Source organism: Siphateles boraxobius, unplaced genomic scaffold, assembly GCF_051911475.1.
Source record: "Siphateles boraxobius isolate OS27281-9 unplaced genomic scaffold, OSU_SipBor_1 8, whole genome shotgun sequence".
NCBI lineage: Eukaryota > Metazoa > Chordata > Actinopteri > Cypriniformes > Leuciscidae > Siphateles > Siphateles boraxobius.
The window spans coordinates 35,243,477-35,266,648 of record NW_027509208.1 but is presented as its reverse complement, the minus strand read 5'-3'; the positions used below and the strand labels follow the sequence as shown (position 1 = coordinate 35,266,648).

Sequence of the window (23,172 nt, the reverse complement as noted above, 5' to 3'; positions counted from 1 at the left end):
CCTCTGGTGTCGATAAGTGTGAAGGGATTTTGTATTTTAAAAAAATCTGTTTAGGAGAATAGTGGGGAAAATATTGTTCCCACTCCACCCTCCACCCTAAAAAGAAAAATAAATGACTTATGATAAGATTATTTAATGATATATTGTATTAATACAATGATATAATGATGTAATGTCCTTATACATGAAAATATATAGCTGCATTTTACATGTTAGAACGGGGTCCCTCGCGTGAGGGTGATCATATTTGAGGGTCTGTGGATCTATAATATTGAACCCCCCTGCATTAAGCCCTTAAGAAAAAATATTTATATAGACATTTTATATAGTCTGACACAGTTCAGGGCAAACTGATCTGAGAAGCAATAGTTAAGATGAAACTGATCACAATCAGATGTGATCTGCTCAACAGATAATAGTCTCTCTCTCTCTCTCTCTCTCTCTCTCTCTCTCTCTCTCTCTCTCTCTATATATATATATATATATATATATATATATATATATATATATATATGTATGTATGTATCAAGTTTTAGTATATATTTCAATGCATTCTTTTGATTTTTCCTCTTTATTTGCAACAATAGGCTACTTGCACTGTCTGCTATATTTGTCCCTCAAGCCGAGGAATCAAGGGACAAAAGAGCTTTTATGTGTAAAGCCCCATAGAGTTGATTATTTTTCCTGTTGACATTAGATTGATTTCCTCACTGTGTGTTTAAGCAGATTCAGTCCGAGAGTTTATCATGTGTTACTGAGCAATCATTATTAATGTTAATTTATCACAAAACGCTGCTGCAATGTTTTTATTAACGTCTGTGGGGTTTTTACCTTGTTCTTATTGTTTGTTTGTTGTCTTTATGTATTGTTGTATTTCCTTCACAATGTAGTGATCGTGATAAATATCCTCTCAATAGGTTTATCCTAATACTTAAATCTGAATATGAATGATGTACATGAGCGTGTCGCTGTATAACAGGACAGACTGATGACATCTCTGATGAGGGATTATGTAGACAAACATTAATTTCTCTGATAATTCATAATAAGAGCAGGAACACGAATTAAAGGAGAACTCCGGCGCAAAATGAACCTGGGGTGCTTTTTGCACTTTGTCCAGCCGAATAAAGGGGCCATTTGTGTGTACAGTGTGATCCCCCATGGGCCCCAACTACATCCATCTAGGCCTATAAACATTCACTTTTTCATACAAAACAATACAAATATGCACAAACAGTTGATCAAACGCATGTATCTATCCATTTATCTATCCATCCATCCATCCAATATGTACTCTGACCTTACCCCAGCCAAAACAGCCCTTTATAAAATATCCCGGGGCTAAAAAGCACACTCCCATACACTCTGGACACGGAAATAATAAATATATAAACATTATAAGATATTATACATAACCACATGACAAATTACTAAATATTACACTGCAAAAAATACTTTTCTTACTCAGTATTTTTGTCTTGTTTCCATTCCAAATATCTAAAAAAAATTAAATCAAGATGTATTTACTAGAAGAGTAAAATGACATCAGATATTATGTCCTGTTTTCCGGAGGAATTAATCAAAATTAAGTGATTTGATGCTTAAAAAAAGCTAAATTATCTGGCAATGGGGTAAGAAAAATAATCTTAATTCAAACAGAAACAAGATTATTTTTCTTACCCTATTGGCAGATAGTTTTTCTTATTTTAAGCAAAAACTCACTTAATTTTTATTTATTTCCCCAGAAAATATGATCCTTCCCCAGATCCTTATGTCATTTTTCTACTTTAGTAAATGGGTCTTGATTTAAGAAATGTTTGATATTTGGACTGGAAACAAGACAAAAATACTAAGTTAGAAAAGCATTTTTTGCAGAGTATATTATACATACTCACAATTATAGTTTCACCGTCTGGTTCGTTCTTCTGTCTATGGCAGACAGCTTGACCTTTTTGACCTTTCAGTGTCTACGAGTGATTTCAGAACCTTAAAATATATACAGATTGTATTAAAACTTGGGGCTTTCTGACTATGACCTTAATCTATTTTATTTGAATTACCATTACGCATCTGAGTGTGTGTGGGGGTAAAGTAACCCATATGGCTCAAAACATACATGCACTATTTCAAACAAAAACCTAAAAATATGTACAAAAAGTTGATCAAACTTATCCATCCATCCATCCATCCTTCTATAGAAATGTACTCTGACATTTGATGAGGGTTGATTAGGGTTTACTGTGTAGCCCACCTCGGCCCCATCATTAGCACGCATTTGGGACCCAAGTGAGCCCATAATATGAGCCTCTAACTGGGCCTATGGGCCCCTGTGGAGCCAATGTACACATGGCTCCAGTGACGGTCACACCCCACAGGGCCCTGGAAATCTGGGGTCATCAGTTATTTATGCTCACACAGCCCAGGGTGTGTCATTAAAACTGCATGTGTTCCTGGTCGCGTTACTCTGCATCAGGGCTGGCTGTTAAAGATGAACATACAGCTCACTTCACACTTCTCACACACACTCACACACACACACACACACACACACACACACACACACACACACACACACACACACACACACACACACACACACACACACACACACACACACACACACACACACACACACACACACACACACACACACACGCTGGAATACACTTCACTTTATTCACTGTATGTTCAGGAACAACATCTATGGAACAAGGCCTTCTCTCACACACACACACTCAGATGGACACTCATCAGATCATTACACACTGACACACACACTCAGATGGACACTCATCAGATCATTACACACTGACACACACACTCAGATGGACACTCATCAGATCATTACACACTGACAGACACACTCAGATGGACACTCATCAGATCATTACACACACTGACCACACACACATCAGACACAGACCTGTAATGCTACTTCACTACTAAAGGGAATCTGTACTTGAGTTCTGTTAAAAATTAATACTTCTACAGTTCCTCAGTTACATTACAATCTATGTATGGTCAGTCAATGTAGACCTAAAAGTTCTAAGTAGAAATTATTAGTCTAAAAACCACTATATTCAAATGTCAAATCACTATAATATTTCAGTTTAAAATCTGCTGTCCTTGATTATTTTGAAAAGGAATTCTTTCCAAAATTTGCTAACTCTTTATTGTGTTGGTCCACTTTAGACATTCCACTGACTATCAATAACTTTACAACTACATGTTACAACTAAATTTTTTAGATACTTCAGAACAATTAAATGTGTATTTTTCAGGTGTACTTAAAATATTAGTAAAAATTTGACATAGTATCTGTACTTTAACTCTAACCTAACTTTTCTCTGTTCATTTTACACCCCTGCCTCAGAAAACAATATGACACTAAAACATCAATGATTTATTTTGAAGCATTTTTGATGCAATATCCACCGCAGCCTTTGAGTGTCTGCAGATGCAGGAAGATGCTGTTACAGGAACGTCAGTACGTGTGTTCCCTCTTGATTGTTTATGAGCTCAGGTGTGTAGAGTCTCTGCTGTGGACTGAAGAGGCCCCGGAGATGGTCAGGAACACGTCTGAGCAGTTTTCACTGCACTCAAAGCTGTTTACACTGCAAACACATTGCAGGTCATGAGGCTCAGCATCTCACCGCAGCTCAGCCCTCTGATTGGACGCTCAACAGCTGGTAGAGCGTTTCATGACTTCAGAGTCGGCAGGCTTGTTCGACTTGAACCGGCGCTGCACAGACCGATCGGTTGATGACATCAGAGTGCCGCGAGAGCGATTAGAGAGCAGACGGCTCCTTATGCTTTTGAATCGCTCTCGCGGTACTTTGATGTCATCAACCGATCGGTCTGCGCAGCGCCGGTTCAAGTCGAACAAGCCTATAGTTACCAAACAGGTGGGGCTCCGACGGCAGGTGTGTTTGACTATCAAATAGCACTCGCACATTCACAGACAACGGGCGGCACAAGGGGATCACACTACATCAAAGGTAAGAACTTCCTTATCAGTTTAAAAATGTAATTTGCCCTTTGTTAAGAGAAGTATTTTACACGTTTGAGAACACTTGGTGAAATAATTCTGATTCTGAAACATGTTATTTCTGCATGTTCTCTAAATGTCCATTTTTCTCTCTTGGTTATGAGAACGCTACAGGAACATTGCTTTTATCATTCTGTAAACAGGAACGCTACTTTTGAATGTTCTCTGAAACAAGTAACATTTAAGATATATATAAATAAGTAGGTATATAATGTTTTTTGTGCAAACATTTTGAGAACATTGCTAAAGACCAGGTCACTTTAAAAAAAACACTCTTTAATGTTACTGGCATCATTTGTTCTAGAATGTTCTGCTCTGAACAAATTTGGACAACAAGTATAACTTGATATCTGTCGACGAGAGCCACTGCTCTTGCTCTCGAAAGCAAATGTGGCATTAAACGCTCCGCGTGTTAATTTTTCACTCTTAAAAATAAAGGTTCAAAGAGGAGGGTTTCACAGCAATGACATAGAAGAAAAATTTCTGGCTGAACAGTTCAGTAAAATAAAAACCTGATTTAATAATCTAAAGGAGCAATGGAAATGTTCCATGGAAGCTAAAGGTTCTTCATGGAACCATTGATACCAATACACATAGTTTTTTCCTGATTAGCCATTAAAGAACCATTTTTTTTTGGTTTCCCAAAGAACTTTTCAGTTTTAAGTTCTTAAAATAACTATTTTAATCATATTTTTTCACTATAAAGAACCTTCTGAGAAACCAAAATGTTCCAAGGAAGTTAAAGGTTCTTCATGGAGCCATCGATTAATCATCTTTTGCAGCAGAATAGTTCCATGGAAGTTCTTCATGGAACCACTATGCCACTAAAGAACCGTTACTCATAGAGTGTATATGACGACCGGAAGGCGTTTAACTGAGTTCCCTTCTGACTCCACAGAGGCACATGAAACATGAACTGGGGATTCCTAGAGAATGTGCTGAGCGGAGTGAACAAGTACTCGACGGTGGTGGGACGGGTGTGGCTCTCTATCCTCTTCGTGTTTCGCATCCTGGTGTTCGTGGCCGCCGCCGAGCAGGTGTGGAAGGACGAGTTCAAGGACTTTGTGTGCAACACGCAGCAGCCGGGCTGTGAGCAGGTCTGCTTCGACCACTTCTTCCCCATCTCTCAGGTGCGCCTGTGGGCCATCCAGCTGATCATGGTGTCCACGCCGTCACTGCTCGTGGCTCTGCACGTGGCGTACAGGGAGCACCGAGAGAGCAAGCACAAGAGGAGGCTGTACCGGGACAAAGGCAGCATCGACGGAGGACTGCTCTTCACCTACATCATGAGTCTGGTCCTCAAAACAACCTTCGAGGTGGCCACTCTGCTGGCCTTCTACTTGCTGTACAGCGGCTTCCACGTACCCCGGCTGCTCCAGTGTGAGGAGAGCCCCTGCCCCAACACCGTTGACTGCTACATCGCCAAGGCCACGGAGAAGATGATCTTCCTCTACATCATGGGCTGCACATCCATACTGTGCATTGTGCTGAATGTGGTGGAGATGGTGTATATCGTGTCCAAACAGTGCTGGAAGTGCTTCAGCAAGAGATACGCTCCGGTGCGGGGGGTCCGGCCTCCCTCCACACTCACGCTCGGCTCGCCACAGCTTCTGTCTGTGTCCAAGGAGGACGGCCTTCCTTTTGCACCGGCTGGGCAGGAAAGCCTCACGCTCGCTGCTGCCTGAACTCTTGGGGCTGTTGGACTTGCTCATGCAGAACAAACCTGTGCTTTTCCACTGTGGGCTCAAATGCAAATAACTTACCAGTCATGAGTAGCTATGACAGAATGCACTATTAAAGGGGAAGAGTGAGCACTTCCCTATCTTTTGTTGTACTGTATACATTGTGTCATTTGAGTAGAATCTAGGCAAATTAGACAAAAGTCAACATGCCCTCATTCTCACAAACCAAGGTCAAAGAACATACAACCTAGATGCCATTAAATACAGGCTCATTTGAAGTTTCTCAACAACAGTGTTTTGTGTTGAGAATCAAATAATTTAATATATTGTTGCAGCTGTAAAGCTCATGGTAATACAGTCAACATTTCAAGTGGATAAAAACCTTTCATCAAAGTTATATATGAATTTTAAACAATACCCGTTCTTGTCTTAGGACAACTTTGATTAACTTTTTTGATCCACTTCAAATGTTGACTACTATTTTAACATATTTATTTTTGTATGATAAACAATTGTGGTAATGTCTAATGCAAACCCAGAACCACTGGATTAGACTGCACTTATCTGAGTACTGTTTCTTTTTCATGTGTAAAATAAACATCCTTGTCAGATAACCATGGTGGATTAGTGTGTCAGTGGGAAAATGAGTGGCTTGAAAACGAAGGAGGAAAAAAAGTAAATGACTCCACAACTCTAAAAGCAATAACCACTAGATATGAACTGATGTATACAAAAGGGTCTTATTTAGGTATGCACGATTTATCCGCCAGACACCCACTATATTGGTATAGGACGATATATGATCATTTGTAATGTTATCGTTATTGGACTGATAAGAAAATTTGGCCGATGTATTAAAGCCTATAAATAATGGATTATTTTCTTAGCCATCATGTTTTTGAATTGCTTGAAATATGATTGGAATCACTTTGAAAAGGAAAATACAGTTAAGTACAGCGTGCAGCGCAAGTCTGTCATATAGGCTACATAAAATTATGAGCTTATTTATCTTTAAAATTATCTTTATATTTGTGTGATTGGGACATGAGTTTTTTTTAATAATCAGGCACTCAAAATATATAAAAATTTGGATTTAGATTTATCAGCCATATATCGGTTATCGGCTTTCAAATATAAATAAGTATCAGTTATCGGACAAAATTTTCATATCGGGACATCCCTAGTCTCATTCACCCTTGTGTCAGACTCTAAAATCTATTCATCTATCAATGTATTATAAACAATGTCTGTTTATATGACATAATGAATGGCTTTTGTATGGAGCTAATCATATTTGCCTAGAATTTCAATAAAACACTGTTTAACATGTTTAAGCTGTTTAACTTGAGGGGAATAACCTCTAAAAACCATGTTTACGTCACAATGTCCCTGTAACTCTGCATAACCATGTATTCAAGAAAACGCAGCATTATATTGGACATAAACCACCTAATCTCTTATAAGAATATCACAGTTCAAAATCATATGACTTTGCCTTTAAGGATGAGACCAACACGGAGTAACAAAATGCAAGCTGTATTAAATTGGTTGCTATTGATTAACATACAGACTGCTGGTGGCAGTAGTTGATCAAAGCGCCACACACAACATTATTGACAAATTTCCGATTTACAAGGACCAAAACAGTTACGAATTATACACAGCACTACATAACATCAGAATTGATAATGATTCACTTTCAGCTGGATAGAAAAGAGTCCAATGGAATATTAAAAAGTACGAGTCTATACAATACTCAAAAAGAAAATAAAAAAAGACTCCAAAGGCAACAGAAATGTGCTGAACAGCTTCATAAGGACAAACATGCTTTAGAGGTATTTCATCATCTACTGCAACTATAAAGTGAGCTTAAACTTACACAGTTTTGTTAAGTAATAAACATCGCACTAGGGACCTATAAGATAGTGGGTGTAGTGTTTTTCAGATCATAGAACATCCCCACAGCTCCTTGACAAGCAACAATCATTCAGCATTCACGTCTGAATAGAGATAAATGTCCAGTTAAAACGAACGAACTGGCTTGCAGCAAGTTCACAATCACTTTTATCCTGAGTTCAGACAACATGACATGAGGGTCTGTACACTAGTTGTCTTTTTCAAGGATCACTGTGGGTCGCATTTCATGAAGCTGCTTAAGAAGAATTTCAAGGACATCAGAAAAAACTTTTTGCACCTCAAATGTGACATTGCTGAGTGAGGTCAACTTTTGGGGATTTTTAAATTCAACAAGTTTAAGGACATCTCTCGAGTGCAATTGTGCCTCAGATCGTTTGCACACGACTGTCGCAGTCTTTAGGTGGAAAGCAGTCTGCAGTCTTTTGTGTGCACTTCCATTCAGCGGTACCGTTGCCTTTCTCTTATGGGATGTCTTTGTTTCCTGGAGAAACTGAAGAAAGGACACCTCAAATCCAATGGGTTTGAATGAACTCAGCAGTGTATTTTGACCAGAGACGTCTTCCTGTGTCATGGTAGCGCTGGAGGACATGGAATCGGTGTTCAAGTCCACATAGTTGACAGCACAACTCCTTGCAGTCCTCAGTCTCGTCACCCTTTTAGGTCCGAATGACTTTTTCTTTACACAGTCGATCTTGCGCGGACGCCCCCTCCGTCGTTTGACCACCACCGATATCTCTGAGCATGTGTCAGTAGAAGGCTTGCTGTCAGACAGATCAACGTCCTCTGTGCTTTCTTTCTCAGACGTGGGCTTCGAGAACTCGGACTCACTCTGGCCGGGCTCAGCGACGTCGTTCTCAGTCGTCTCAATGGAGCTTTCCTCCGATTTATCCGTGTCATCACTTCGGGAAGCGATGCGCTTGTACCTGGACCGGGGTATCTTTTTACAGTAAATAAAGTTGCTCCTCTGCTCTTCCAGGTACTGTTTTGGGAGCCCATGCTGAAGATAATGTTTCATTATATTTCGCTCAGAACTGGTCACCGTTTCGCAACCCTTTATCATACAAGCGTACTGCAGTTGTAGGCGTTTGGTGCACATGCCAGAGGCTTCTTCCTGTGTTTTTAAAATGGGTTTCCCATACTTGGTCCAATTGTTTTTATTAGCTTTTCTCTTTTTAAGAGCTACCTTCTTAATAGCTACCTTCTTAATGGGTTTCTTGTTAGTCTCTCTGTTTTCCTTCTCGACAACTTCAATCTTTTCATACTTCCTGGGACGACCAAGTTTAACCCCACTCCCGCCTTCTCGTGGGTTCATGAGCAGCCGTTTGTACACGTCTTGGTGTTTCTTCATAGTGTGCCGCAGTAGATTTGACCGTGTGCTATAAGCGCATTCACATCCTTCCACCTGACATCTGAACATCCCTTCTACGGGCTCAACTTTTGAGGGATTGGTTTCTTTATGCTCTTTGTCGACATGGCCGATATATTTCCAGAAAGCAGTGAAGGTCTCTGAGCAGTTTGGCTGATCACATTGAAACCTGCCCAGGTTAATACTGCACATCCTGGCACCTGCTTTCTCAAGGGTTAATTTGTGGAGCTGAAGGTAGTGCTGGAGCAAGTCTGTGACTGACTGAAAAATGCGAGAACAGTCTTTGACTTGACACCTGAACTCATCCACTTCCTTTATGTCCGCGTCCAACTTGTCTTCACTCTCCTCATTTACATCCCTGTCCTCGACCTCCTCTTCATTCTGTTCATCTTGACTGTTGACCTCAAATTTAGGCAAAGCAGACTGATGCACAGCTTTATAATGCAGGATCAAATTCTGTTGGATTGTAAAAGCTGCCACACAGCCCTGGTGAACACAACGATAAGGTCTATAAGGACTAAAAACGTCATCGATTTCTGCTTTTTTCTCTTTCGTTTTTTTGGGTGATTCTTTTGGCTTTGCCACTCGAGGCTTGCTAGGTTTGGGCCTTTTGTCCAATGACTGATTTAATGTCTGTACTGGTGCACAAGGATTCTGGGTAAAAGGAGCTATGGGCAGTATCTCTTTTAGTGGTGACACATTGGTTTGACCAAAAACAGAAAACTTTGTGGAAAACCATCCATTTGCGTTCTGATCCATTCTTGGAGTCCCTGAAGAACAGCCAGACACAATCACCGAAGGCTGAACAGCAATCTGAGTTTGCGGAGTTACTGTATGTTTTCCCACTCCCAATGCAGGACTTTTGCCTTGAGGCACAAAAGAAGATTTCTGAACTAGCGATGGAGTGATGCAACGTGATTTTTTTACATTATCTTCTCTCTTGGAGCCTGATGTACATTTAGCATCTTTCTGCTGTTTGCGTGCATCCACACGTGGAGTGTTTTTAACTGGATTGGGGATTTCTGGCACTGGACAAGGGCTTCCTGCATCACTATCCAGGAGTCTGTGATTGGGCTTAGGCCTAATTTTCATCCTCTTTATTTCTTCCTGTGAAAAGTTATGAACTGACACATAATGGGCTTTGAGATTGGAGTTCCGTGTGAAGGCCTTGGAACATTTTTGACACCCGAAAGGGGCAACATTAAACTGGTCTTTCATTTGAGTTAACATTTTATCAGTGTAATTGTGGATCTTCACAAGGTGTTTAAAAAGAGCATCTTTCGTCATGCAACTGTAATTACAACCATTTGTGTCACATACAAATGGTTTCACATAAATTGGTATCTCCTTGGGTAAATCATTAGGCTCTGGTTGTGGCTTATTAGGCTGTGCTTCACTCACTGCAGGAACAGGTACAGTTTTGGTAACCTCACTGATTTCTCTGTCTAGGTCAAGATTCTCAAGAGCTTTTTGGAGTTCCAACACTTCATCCACTTCGGTTATGGGCATGTTGTTGGACTGATCATTGACCCCACTTCCTGAAGGCACAGACGAAACTGTGTGAATTAAACCATCATTTGGCCTCATGTCACCCAATTGTGAAACTGCCTCGATAGGGACTTTGATTGTTTCTCCCACAGGTTGCAGCTCACTTTGAGGTGCATTCTCAATCAAGTTTGAGGCATGTGGTGGATCCCCAATGTCAGGACTTGCTACAGACATTTGTGAGTAGGAACTGTCAACACTTGATCCACGAGGCAAGCTGCTTTTTTTGTAAAGGTCTCCAGCCAATATCTGTTCACGTAGTCTTTCTTTGACACTCTTTTCAGACACCAAGTTTTGAGCAAGACTTGCCATGGCTACCAGAAGTCCATCATTTGACAAGTCACTTGCACTGTCGGTTGTTCTTTCCTTGATGTCTTTCATTTTGTTTAAAGTTTCAACTTGTAGAATTTGACTGACATGATCTGATGAACCGCTATTCAGGCTGGATGTAGACTGGTCATCAGCCAACAATTGAGAAAGAAGAGGATCACTGACATCACCACTAAACAGTGGGTTAGATATCTCAGAATAACTCGCTCGAAGCTGATGTTTGACACTACCAGTATGCTGTATGACACTAGTTTCAGACATACGACTGCTTTGAGCATATGGACCACAGGGGTTTGGAACCATCTGCTGTTCTTGTCCAGAACTCGCACAAAAATTTGACGGGCTTTGCTTGAACACTCCCCCCATCTGTTTGTCATTGCTGTTATAGGTCCCATTGGCTTGGGGAAAAGTGACATTTGGGTATAGTTTTGGATCAAGAGGGCCCTTATTCTGTGGCAGGTTCACATATGAAGATGGTGTTGGATGAGGCGAGTTAAGAAGATCAAGAAATGAGCTGGGGAGGTCTGCTGTCAAGTCAGCTTCATCAAATGGTTTGCAATGAGCCCGTTTTGACAAATGCCCTCCCAGAGATTTAGGACTCGGGAATTCTCTATAACACCTGCAGCAAATGAACTTGCCATCTTTAATAATTGCAGGCCATTTTGTTCTTTTGCTTCGTTTAACTTTTTTGCTGCCTTTATCACTGGACACATTTCCACTGTTATTCTGACAACTTGGAGAACTGCTATTTGATGGGGGAGTTTCATTGATCTGAAGTGGTAAACCTAAAGCTGTATCTCTCTCCAACTTCACCACACACTGACTATTAGTTACTGCAGAGAAATTATCATTTGTTTGCCGTGTGTAATCTGCTGAAGAATCTTTAGAAACTGAATTGTTCAAACGGTCACTGAAAGAAGGCAAGACAGACATTTGAGCAGACTCCAGATTTTTCTCTACTACAGAATTAAGGGCTACCACTACATTAAGGCCCATCATTTGCTGCGGTGGACTGAGATTGCTGACTGAATGTATACTTTCACCTGAAGTGCCATTGAGTTTTTGAACGCTGTCTGCTTGAGCTGGTGGTGGGTAAACATTAGTATTATTCTGCGGTTGAAGTGTAGTATAGCTCATACTTCTCTTCTGTGCGTCCTCACTAGAAGCTGCATTCATGCGAGTAAATTGACTGCTAGAAAGTGCGTTCATGTTTTGGGTCATTGATTGAGAATTACATATCTGCTGTTGGAGTATTGAATTGTTCCTGGGGTCCCACAAGTTGTCTGCTGCCATTTGAGACTGATTTGTACCATTTCCAAGCTGAGAGAGAACAATGGGATCTAATATATTGTCCATTTCATTGGTACGGATATGCCCTGGGGAAGCAGTGACTTGAGAGGAAACCGAAGGATAGTTGGGGTTCTGTGGGGCAACTGAGCAGTTGGTTGGGTAGGGAGGATGCTGGCTGAGGGGATTCTGTGTCTGAACACCAGGGCAGGCAACTCTTTGGCCCAGCTGGTCTTGTGGATTCACAACTGAATTGAGGCTTTCGTTAACAGGAACAGATCTATGCGTAGATTGGACTGCAACATTGTTCTTCTTTGCTAGTTTCCACTGCGTGTAAAATTCAGAATGAACAGCCCTCATGTGCTTAGTAACACTTCTGTAAGAGCTATAGTCTCGAGTACATGTTTCATAGGGACATTTGTGTCTCTCTTTGTTTTTCACTACTTGGACAACATTCATATCTACTGGTTTTACCGATTTGTTCTCCAATACTTGTCCATTATTTGGCCCGGAAGCCATTTGTAGAGGAAGTGTCTGAGAAACAGGAGGAAGCATCTGACCCAAAGAAACAAGTGGTGCTGTATTGTGGGAAGTCTGTGCTGGAGAGGCCATGTTGCTACTACACAGGCTCTGATATGATGTTTGAACTGGAGCTAAAGGATTAGGACTGTACTGACGAAATACTCCATTGTTATTGTTGTATAATGGAGTAGTACCTGAATCAGGTGTCTGCAGCTGACCATCAGTTGGTGGGACAGGCAGAAAGTCCTCTAATACACTCTGGTATGAAGATGTAGACGGCATTGGATCTGAATCACTCATCAAGGCCTCCAAAAGAGATTCCTCCGGTCTATGCTGAATTAAGCAAGACACTTGAGTGCCCACAGCTGACTGGCCCAGGTGGTCATTGATCTGAGGGATTTGCTGTTGGATGGGATGTTGTTCAGGTTTACTTGTCCCAGAATGGACACCCTCTTGAGTGGAAACTGTAAAATCGCTACTTAACATATTTTCAACAGAGTGCTTTATCCCCATGCCAGATGGACGATCCTCTTGAGACCCTGTACTGTTGTCATTGAAATGGGAGACTGAGAGAGAGCCAGGCTGAGCAGAGTTCTGATCTATTTGAATGGAGTGGTCTGGATGAAGTTCTTCTGGTTGAATACTCTGACTGTCAGTGCCTTGGACTTCCACTTTTACGACATGGCCCTCAGCATGGAGATCTAACTCTGTCTGTGAATGAAACACTTTACCACAGTCTGGTGATTTGCAGGTAAATGTTCTGTAATGCTGTGCCTCATGGTCATACAGTTTGTAGGCTTCATGAAAAATCTTGCCGCAACCTGGAAACATACACTTAGCTTTGAAGACTGGGTGGTCTTTCTTATGTACGATAAGTTCTGCATTGGAGTCAAAGTTGGCTTTGCAATTAAGCTGTATGCAAATGTATGGTTTGGTGCCACAGTGCACCTGTAGGTGATCATTTAAGTGATCAACACTGACAAACTGACGACGGCAATACTGGCACACCACTTTTGTGTTCTGCATTTCAAGGAAGCACTTCGCTTCCTCGTTGTCGCCATGATCTTTCACATGGGCAACAAGATTTCGGAAATATTTAAATCCCCTCCTGCAGCTTTGGACTGGACAAATAGTCCCTTCACAACTGTTTTTGAAGTCTAAGCAATCAGAGTCATTGGCAGCTCCATTACTAAGTTTGTTGGATTGCGCACCACTGTTGTTTTTTGTTTTGTTTTTACGCACCTGATTTTCACTGCTTTTAGCTTTCAGGGCAGCTATGACAGGAGCAGCCGTTTTGGGGTTAGATAATTGCTTGCTAGTCTTCATTGCAGCGAGGCGCTCTTTGCAAGAAAGTTTAACATGCGATGCAACATGTGGTTCAAGAGTCTCTTTTGTTTCAAAGGTCTCTAAACATATTGGGCAGCTGTAGGATCCATCTTTGAAGTGAGTCTGCGCATGACGCACTATTCGATGACCAAGAAACTCCTTATCGCATAAAACACAGTACTGCATGTAAGCCTGCCAGTTTCTAAACCTAGCTGAGACGAACCCTTTTTCTCTCAACTTTTTCAACTCTCTGTTCTTCTGCTTTTGATCTTCCATTTCACTTAGTTCAATAGTTGTATCCAGAAAGCGCTGTGAGACATCCTTGAACTCCTCACTAAAGATGCTGGTCTCTTCCCCTAAGTCCTCAGGGTCACCGTCATTCAGTTCATCAATGGAGGACACAATTGAGGCCTCCTCCCCCATTAGACCCAAACAGTGGCGTTTTAATGCCTTCCAGTTCCAGTACTCGGGATCAAAAGGCCACAGGGTTTTGAGGACTAAAAGGAGCTCACAGCGCAGCGAGTTCGATACCGGTAGGTCTTCCTCATCTAGCTTCTGGTCTGGCTCATTGTAAAGAGTTTCCACTGCATAGTAAGAGTCCACGGTTGGCTCCAGGAGAAACTCTGTCAGTTGGCAGGCCCTTTTGACCTCCAGGTCAGAGGGTAAGAGGCAAGAAATGGTTTTGCAGACAGTGGCCTTGGTGTTCCCTTCGCACGATTCCAATCGCAGAGCTCGTATGCAGATCTCAACACAAGTTGAAAGTCCAACTTTGTCCATCTATTCATTTGGAAAAGGAGTATTTAGTACTCAAGACATTTGATCTCATATAAAATTAACAGCATGAAGGCAAGAAAAAGAACAGGCTCACCTCTGACTGGATGACTTTGATGAAGAAGAGTAGGTGGAATACAGTTTTAGACAGAAATGACATCTGACGACATCGGTCCAAAAAGCCTTGATCTGAAGGCTCTAATCGTTTGAGCAGTTTTCCCCAGAACAGAGTCAACTCCCTGCCAAAGATTACACAACATCCCTCAAATTATTTAGAAATAGCACACTTTAAATTAAAAGGCCTTTTTAAAAATATTTATTGTAGTTGCAGCAAATTCTTATTTTTCATTTCCCAACTTTACACAGATTTTACAAGCATTGGAAACATGTGACTTGCCAAGCACAGTAGGTATCTTCCTGTAGAATCTGACGGGTCAAAAAACCAGAGCACAATGTAAATGCAGCTTTCTCGTCACCATCTGCCTCAAGGTTACAAATCATCTCTAGAGCATCACGACAGTCCACTTTTGAGAGCTGAAAAGTAAGGGAAAGAAATTGCAGATGTAAACCCTATAATTTGTCCTCTGTATTATGAAATTCGACTTCCAAAGGCCTTATGGCAACAATCAAGTTCAAATTTGAATTCACACTAGGCCTGCAAAATGGCTGTAAAGCTAAATTCGAATTTCTCTTAAATATTAGCAAAACTCAAATTATATTCGAATTCTAAAGGCAATACTTAAATTTAGAGGAAAACAGTACTGTAGTTTCCTATGCCCACAAGAGGGCGCAAGCAAGCGCAATATATAAACCAAATCAAGGCATCACATCTTTCTTTAAATTAAATCACTTACTTTTAAAACAATTGTTCTGAAATAAAACAATTTCCTTAATGTGAACATTAAGGAACACTTCAACATACAGCGTAATGAACTACATGAATACAAAATGGCAAACTGCCAATCAGAATCAATCCACTTCTACTCACTACACATCTAAATATTGTTTGTCAAAAACAGCAAATGGTCAACACAGTCAACTTGATCTGTAGCGAGTGCTGAGCGCTTTTTGCTCTAGCTGATGAAAACACGCGCTCAGTTCTGACCGATGTGCAGGTATGGTCAAGTATGTCATTGCACGATTTTTGTCACCAACTGAGAGGGTTTTCGCCAGGAGGAAGCCTTTTCCCGCCATTTTTCAGATTAACAACACAGCCGCACCGCGCTGTACTGGATAAGTAGGGCCCTATGATTTCCGTAATATGTTTGTTAATATGTCTGCTTGAAAGAATAAATGATGTATGCAAGTAGTTATAAAGAATTTTTTACTTTAGGAAAAGTGGTTTTAATGTCATTGTGTTGGCTTTCTGTCAGGCACATATTGTTGTTTCAATGTTTCTGTCTCCCTGCAGCATGTCTGCATTTAATCTTTGATTTAATATTCATCAATCCTACCTTGTAACTGTTACCTTCATGTTACTGTTATTTTTGGCCAGAGATTTGTTGAAGGTTTGGCTTAATTTTGGAGAATTTTGAATGTACTTTGCTGAATATATTAAGAGTTTAAATAAAAAAGCTGAATTGTGAGTTTGTGTAACTGAATTTAACGGTCAATACTGCTTAGAAGTGAAAAGAAAACAAGCAAATCCGAAAAATCATAAAGGGCTAAAAAATAAATCCCAAAAAATGGAATTTGAAAAAAAATAAAACTGAATTTGAGAAAAAATAAAACGGATTTCATAGGGCCCTAGATAAGCTAACACAAACAAAACGCGTCAGATACGTTATCATGTCCCGTGCTCCTCTTGACACACCAAAAGTTTTTGCATTCGAATGTGTAGTAGTTGTTTTTTAATTCAACGAATATTCAAGATTTTATTTGTCAGCCCTAATTGACACTTTAATGCAGTTCAACTTTATTTAAGCTTTGGCTTGATACTTGAATACTTTCCTAACTGTTAAATCTGAACAGGAGTGGTAAGATGCAGAAATAGAAGTATATTCTCAGTAAACAGTCCACTATCTTACCTCTTCCATTATGAGTTCCTGCGGAGCAACAGTGCACAGACACACCAGGTACATCTGCTTAAAGTGTCCCTTCTCCTCAAACTCCGAGAGCTCGGCACAGGCCTTGGCCAGCGACGCAGCCTGATCGACACAGCTCTCTTTGATCAGGTGCTTCACTCGCATCCTCAGAAGTGTTGGTCCTTCCAGGGCGAGGAACTCTTGCACTACACAGAAAATAAAAACTTTTCAATGCTTGTGTAATACAGATCGACAGGTTGATTGTAGTCGGGTCTTATTTGACGAAATAGAGAAACACCAGTTTATGGGTTGTCACCTGTCTCTGGCGGTGGCGCATCACTAGTGAGAATGGCCTGCAGCGTAGGATTGGTCCAGACCCCTTGCTCTCGTGCGATGGTGGAGAGAATGACGAGATGACTGATTCCCTTCTCTTGCACAAGAGGATGGGCGATCTACACAGGCATGACAGCACACAAAATAAACATTAGTAAACTTATTTGTTGTTGTCTATCAAGTTTTGTTCTTTACTGTAGTAGACGACAAAGCTGATCAATGCGAATACTAGTAACTAAGGCTACGTTCACACCGTCAGTCCAAATCCGATTATTTGTGTATCCGATTGGAATCTGATCTAAAATGATTTATGTTCACACTGTGTATCGCAACTGTTCAGATCCGGTTTGTGTGTCCATGCAGCTCTTTCGTTTTACGGAATATCTACATTGGGTTCTATGGCAATGACGTTGCGTTGGTAGGAATACGCCAAATACAACAACAACCGCAACATGGAGGGGTTTGCAATACAGATGTTGTCTTATTTAAACTTTACAACATAGAAATGTGTAGCCGTGCGCTGGACTGTGTCTTCTGAGGCAGCGGCAGAACCGGAGGCTGGGATTTGGAGCTTTTTTCCTGCTGTTGTCTAACATGTCTCCGTTGTATTCAGGCTATCTGCACACTTTTTAAAGTCAAATTTAAGGCTTTTTAAGACCTTTTTAAGACCTGAAGAAATCAAAATTAATACCTTACATTAGGTGTGCGCAATATTGACAAAAATATGTCTCAATATTTTCAAAGTTTTGTTGATAATTAGATGATATTTATATTGTGTTTATGTACTGGTACCATGGCTGGTTTAGGCCTGTTGTTGACCGCTGACTCACAAAGATACATATATTTTTCATATTCTATGCACTGGTCAGTTCACAGCAGTGAAAGAAATTAACATTTTTTATTAAAGGACAATATTTGCAACCTTAAATTGAGTTCCAGGGGCATTTTCACCCATATATGGACTTTCTTTTTTTACTTAGAGGTATGCATCACCTTTTATGTCAAATTCTAACATTCAAATTAAATTAAATTAGAATAATAACACAATGGCACTGTTACCAGTTAAATTAAATCATTGAATCAAAATCCATCTTTGCAGTGCAGAGGAGACACAGCAGCAGCATCAGAACTGGCATTAATATATTTACACTCCATTTACAATTGCATAAATAAAGCTATGAGATATTCAATTCTTTCAATTCTTAATTCAATATTTAAATATTAACTGATTTCTAATTGTAACATTTTAATTACAGGGTACTTTAAATGTGAAACTAAACCCGCCAGTAGGTGGCGGCAAGTCTCAGGGAGTCATAAATTCTACCAACCGATTTGTTCAAACGGCTGATTCATTCAGGAAGTGCAAGTGATTGTTCATTGAATCGTTAAAATGATTCATTCAAAACGCGGATTTCAGTCAAGAAATCATCGCTGTCTTTTGCATTAAGACTCTGCTACGGTTTCATTTTGAAATTCTCGTCAGCAAAATAAAGGGAAAACAAATAATATTGACAATATTGTTTATAAAATGTAAATCACAATGTTAATTTAAGTTAACTGTTATATAAAATATATATAATATTTGCTATTGTGCACGGGAAAACAGCCCTCTTGCTGATGTAATATTGTATGATAACAACATATGATAAAATACAAAAACTTTATACGTCTAGCTCGCAGTGCGCCCTCGTACATAGTTAACGTTAAAGTAAAACAATGATTACAATATCATAATAGACAATACACATCGCACACCACTACACACATAAAGAATGAACTTACAATTTAACTGAAATTAACCAGCTTTCTTCTCCTCTCCTGCTGTTTCGCGTGCAGGAGACAGACGTAATGCTGGGGCGAATGTGACGCGAAATGTCACGTGAACAAGCAAATCCACAAAGAATGAATAAATAAAAAAGTACGCTAATTAGATAGTTTTAATTTGGAAAACATTTAGAAGTCAAATAGCCATCGAAAAGTTAAGACCTTTCATAAGTAAAAATAAGACTTTTTAAGGCCTTACATTTTTAAAATCTAATTTAAGACTTTAAGACTTTTTAAGGACACGCGGACACCCTGGTATTGTCATTTTCTGCTCGTCCGGCACTTTGCAACAACACAGCATTGTTTCTGCAGCGACTTTCAACATGTTTCCTATAGACCTTATGTGCCAGAGAAATGAGGGCGCAGCATCTTTAGAATATTGTCTTTGAACTTCCGTTTTTGCGGTCGCTCTGTATATTTCCATGGCATCGCTGTCCAGGAGTAATTAGCTGGAGAACTGGATTTACTTAATGTAATGTTAATGAAAGTTTTCATGAGGATTGTAATGTTTAAAGCAGATGTCTTAACAGATGTCAGTAGACCGGGAAGATTTTAAAACAAACCGTTCATTCATAAATACGCAGGATTGCTGTGAAAATACAGACCGAAAGACAAAAGACAAAGAGTGCAGTGCTCAAAAAGGGGCGGGGCTACATAATGTCTATAACAAAACGACATTTATGTTTTACGTGGCGTGAGAGTCACATAAACCACCCGAAATCTGATCAGAGCAGTCATACAAACGAATTTCCAGAACGGATATCCTTTTCGAATAGGATTTCAAATCACATACGGATGTAGTTTGGAACGGCTTTGTAAAAATCGCATTTTCTTGTTCACATTCGCTAACTCTGATCAGATTTCAATCATATATGCACAAAAATAAGATTTGGACTGACAGTCTGAACGTAGCCTAAGAACTTCAGCCTGGTGAATATACCTGGACAGATGACCTGAACCTGTCCCACAGTGCATCTGGGATATTCCTGGGCATGGAAATCAGCAACTCTGCACAACTCCTACAGAAGAAAAAACAGAAACTCACAGAATAAACTCAAGTAACACATGAGCATCAATACAGAGAGCGGAGAGCAGACTTACAGTGAGAGCCTCTCCAGCACGACGGGCACCTTCTCACAGTGGGCCGAGAGATGCGGGCACACCTGTGCGAAGCTCAGCAGAGCCCTGATGTACACCTCCAGCACGGGCAGCGGCTCCTCCTCCACCCGCCACAGCCCGGCGTACTCCACCAGCGCCTGCACACACCACACACCACACTTAGGGCTGTTACATAGTCAACGCATCGGTACGCATACGCATCGCTACGGCCACCATTATGCGTCGATGCGTAGCCAAATGTGTCGTCCTAGTTTTTGATACGCGATGCACCGATGCACGCAATACTATGCATTGTCAGTGGGGGCGACATTGCAAGTATTGTACATTAATTCAAGTATATTATGTTACGCTCCTCGATAGGCTGCAGGAAATACGTCAGGAGAGAGAGAGGGATAAAAGAGAGAGGGAGAGGGAAAGCGAAAAGAGGGACATACACACCACTTTTTGTAATTACCTGTGCCATTTTCTACTATATTATATTATATTATTTCTAATATCACCCGACTCTACTATCCCCTGTTGCGTGAGCGGTGTATTGCATTTCACGCATCGCCCTTGACGCTTTCGTCTGCTTGCGTCCACTGTTTAGACTATGAAAGTGAGCGTGTCGCTCACGTTGACTATGTAACGGCCATTACACCAGCTGATGTCACAGTGATGTTGCATGTATCTGATTGATCTGGTATGAAGCGCTTGAGAAACACACTTCAGCTGACAGGTGTTCGTTCACTGTTCAGCTTTAGCAGCAAACACTGACATTACAGACTATGGGTTATTTGAAACAAACATATTCGCCTTTTATACATTATTTTTCCCTTCCCTTCCGTTTTTGAAGTCTAAGCAATCAGAGTCATTGGCAGCTCCATTACTAAGTTTGTTGGATTGTGCACCACTGTTATTTTTTGTTTTGTTTTTACGCACCTGATTTTAACTGCTTTTAGCTTTCGGGGCAGCTATGACATAAAAGAGTTAAAATAAAAATAAAAATGATTTACTTTGTATGCTTGTTCTATTGTATTAATCCTAGTGTTTGAAGTTTGCTTCTTTGTTATCATTTTTAATACAAAATTAAAATAACATCATGATAACAATAAATATCATGATATAGTCAAGTAAAATATTGGTCATATTTTGGTCATATTGCAAAAATGCCAATCCCTATTCCTCGTCCATCATTATAAGAGCTTAAACCGTTTTCCAGCCGTTACCCATCAGACTTTGCAGTGTCACAGGCACAGAGACATCAGTCATTACAACAGAATTAGGCATTTTTGCTCATTTTTACTTGCACGAGTACTCAGACATGACGGCGCCGATCGCTGTGACTTTAAAGAAATACACTCTTTTGTCCTCTTCATGTCATTTTCTGCAGATATACACTACCGTTCAAAAGTTTGGGATGGGAAGATTTTTATTTTTAAAAGAAGTCTCTTATGCTCACCAAGGCTGAATTTATTGAATAAAATTTTGTTTTCTATTTGAATATATTTTAAAATTATAATTTATTCCTGTGATCAAAGCTGAATTTTCAGCATCATTACTCCAGTTTTCAATGTCACATGATCCTTCAGAAATCCTTCTAATTTGATGATTTGATGCTCAAAATAGTAGAAGGTAGTGTTTAATGTTACAAAAGCTTTCAATTTCAGATAAATGCTGTTCTTTTGGACGTTGTATTCATCAAAGGATCCTGAAAAAAAAGTACACAACTGTTTTCAACACTGATTCAAGTTTCTTTGCCAGCAAATCATCATATTAGAAAGATTTCTGAAGGATCATGTGACACTGAAGACTGGAGTTATGATGCTGAAAATTCAGCTTTGATCACAGGAATAAATTACATTTTACTTTATATTCACAAATTGTAATAATATTTCACAATATTATATTATTAATTTCTTTATCAAATAAATGCAACCTTGGTGAGCAGAAGAGACTTCTTTTAAAAACATAAAAAATCTAACTGATCCCAAACTTTTGATTGGCAGTGTAAATGTAATAGTATTTTTATGTTGTATATCTGATTAACCTCATAAATTATGCATTTAGTAGAGTTCCAAACACACTAGCAAAGCGCTTCTCATGCCATGGCTTCGAAACGCACAGGGATGTCTGGAATAATTTGATAAAGTAGATAAAAAAAATAGTTAAGTGCAAGTTGTGCAGCGCCAATCTGCCATTTACATATAACATTATAATGAGAACGCTCTCGAATGTGAATTGTTTGTGCTTTAGTTTCAGTGCGTTGTTAAGGGACAAGCACATCCACAACTGGAGTAACACTTTCTTGGTAGCACTAAACCTAGTTCAAGTTCACTTGCATTTGCGTTGAATTTTCCTTTGGCGTCCTTTTCCATAACGTGCCACTTTCACTTTTGTGCAGAGACAAGTTGCAATATTACATTAATGTTTTTTATCTAGGATATACGATTAATCTCACATAGGATGCGTCATATCGAACAGGCTTCAGTTTCAGCAGGTGTTTATTCACTCTTCAGCTCATGCAGTTATTACATTCACACGTGTCTTTTTCAAAGGTACCAAGCTGAAACTGAAATTGTAAAAATATGACATACTTATGTACATATTGCATTACTTAGTGGTCTTATAGAGTGAAAAGACAATGTCACCAGAATCAGAAGACATAATAAATAAAGTTAGACAATAGAACAGCGAAAGAATCTGAATAAACCACGGCAGCAACACACACTGAGCTCAAGTCACTGAATGTGTGAATTACATGTGTGTATTTGAATAATGGTAAGATCAAAAACAAATGTCACATAATTGACCCTGATGCCAATACCAGACTGAAAACACTCCTGAAACACTCGTTTATTTTTGACAGTTATTTTTGACAATTAAAAAAAAAAATACATTTAGCTAAATGTTTGCTCACTCATTGTATTTGTGTTTTTACAATGGGGTAATTTTTTTAGTTTACACAACAAAAGGAAGCTTGATTTCAATCTTTGAATTAAATTGGAAAAAAAAGTAGCACAAATAAATACATGAAATAAAGAGAAAAGTTTAGGTCTAACACTACTATTCAGAAATACTACAGAAACGGAAAAAAGT

At 39.8% G+C, this 23,172-nt stretch overlaps 2 protein-coding genes across 4 annotated transcripts in view; one reads left to right on the top strand and one right to left on the bottom strand.

Annotated features, from left to right (window-relative positions):
- Positions 1-3,898: 3,898 nt before the first annotated feature.
- Positions 3,899-7,057, top strand: gjb7 (gap junction protein beta 7). Of its 2 annotated transcripts, none has more exons than XM_077220286.1 (2): positions 3,899-3,998; positions 4,947-7,057. In XM_077220286.1, the coding sequence occupies exon 2, from the start codon at positions 4,960-4,962 to the stop codon at positions 5,731-5,733; it is 774 nt and encodes a 257-aa protein (XP_077076401.1). In that variant the 5' UTR covers positions 3,899-3,998; positions 4,947-4,959; the 3' UTR covers positions 5,734-7,057. The 2 variants fall into 2 exon arrangements, with proteins under 2 accessions (XP_077076401.1, XP_077076402.1); XM_077220287.1 differs by having other exon boundaries at positions 3,899-4,005; positions 4,953-7,057.
- A 193-nt stretch (positions 7,058-7,250) lies between these two features.
- znf292b (zinc finger protein 292b) overlaps positions 7,251-23,172 on the bottom strand; it is a 32,163-nt gene continuing 16,241 nt past the window's right edge. The window contains exons 2-8 of one of the 2 annotated variants that reach the window (XM_077220284.1): positions 20,077-20,231; positions 19,916-19,994; positions 17,135-17,270; positions 16,822-17,024; positions 15,192-15,328; positions 14,892-15,033; positions 7,251-14,800 (exon numbers count right to left, since the gene is read on the bottom strand). In XM_077220284.1, the coding sequence (XP_077076399.1) occupies positions 7,835-14,800; positions 14,892-15,033; positions 15,192-15,328; positions 16,822-17,024; positions 17,135-17,270; positions 19,916-19,994; positions 20,077-20,231 (7,818 nt within the window). In that variant the 3' untranslated portion in view covers positions 7,251-7,834. Of the gene's footprint in view, positions 14,801-14,891; positions 15,034-15,187; positions 15,329-16,821; positions 17,025-17,134; positions 17,271-19,915; positions 19,995-20,076; positions 20,232-23,172 lie in introns of both variants that reach the window. The other variant, XM_077220285.1, reaches the window with a different exon arrangement.

Excerpts from the sequence above, each read along its gene's own strand:
- gjb7 (XM_077220286.1), top strand. The coding sequence starts at position 4,960 with ATGAACTGGGGATTCCTAGAGAATGTGCTGAGCGGAGTGAACAAGTAC.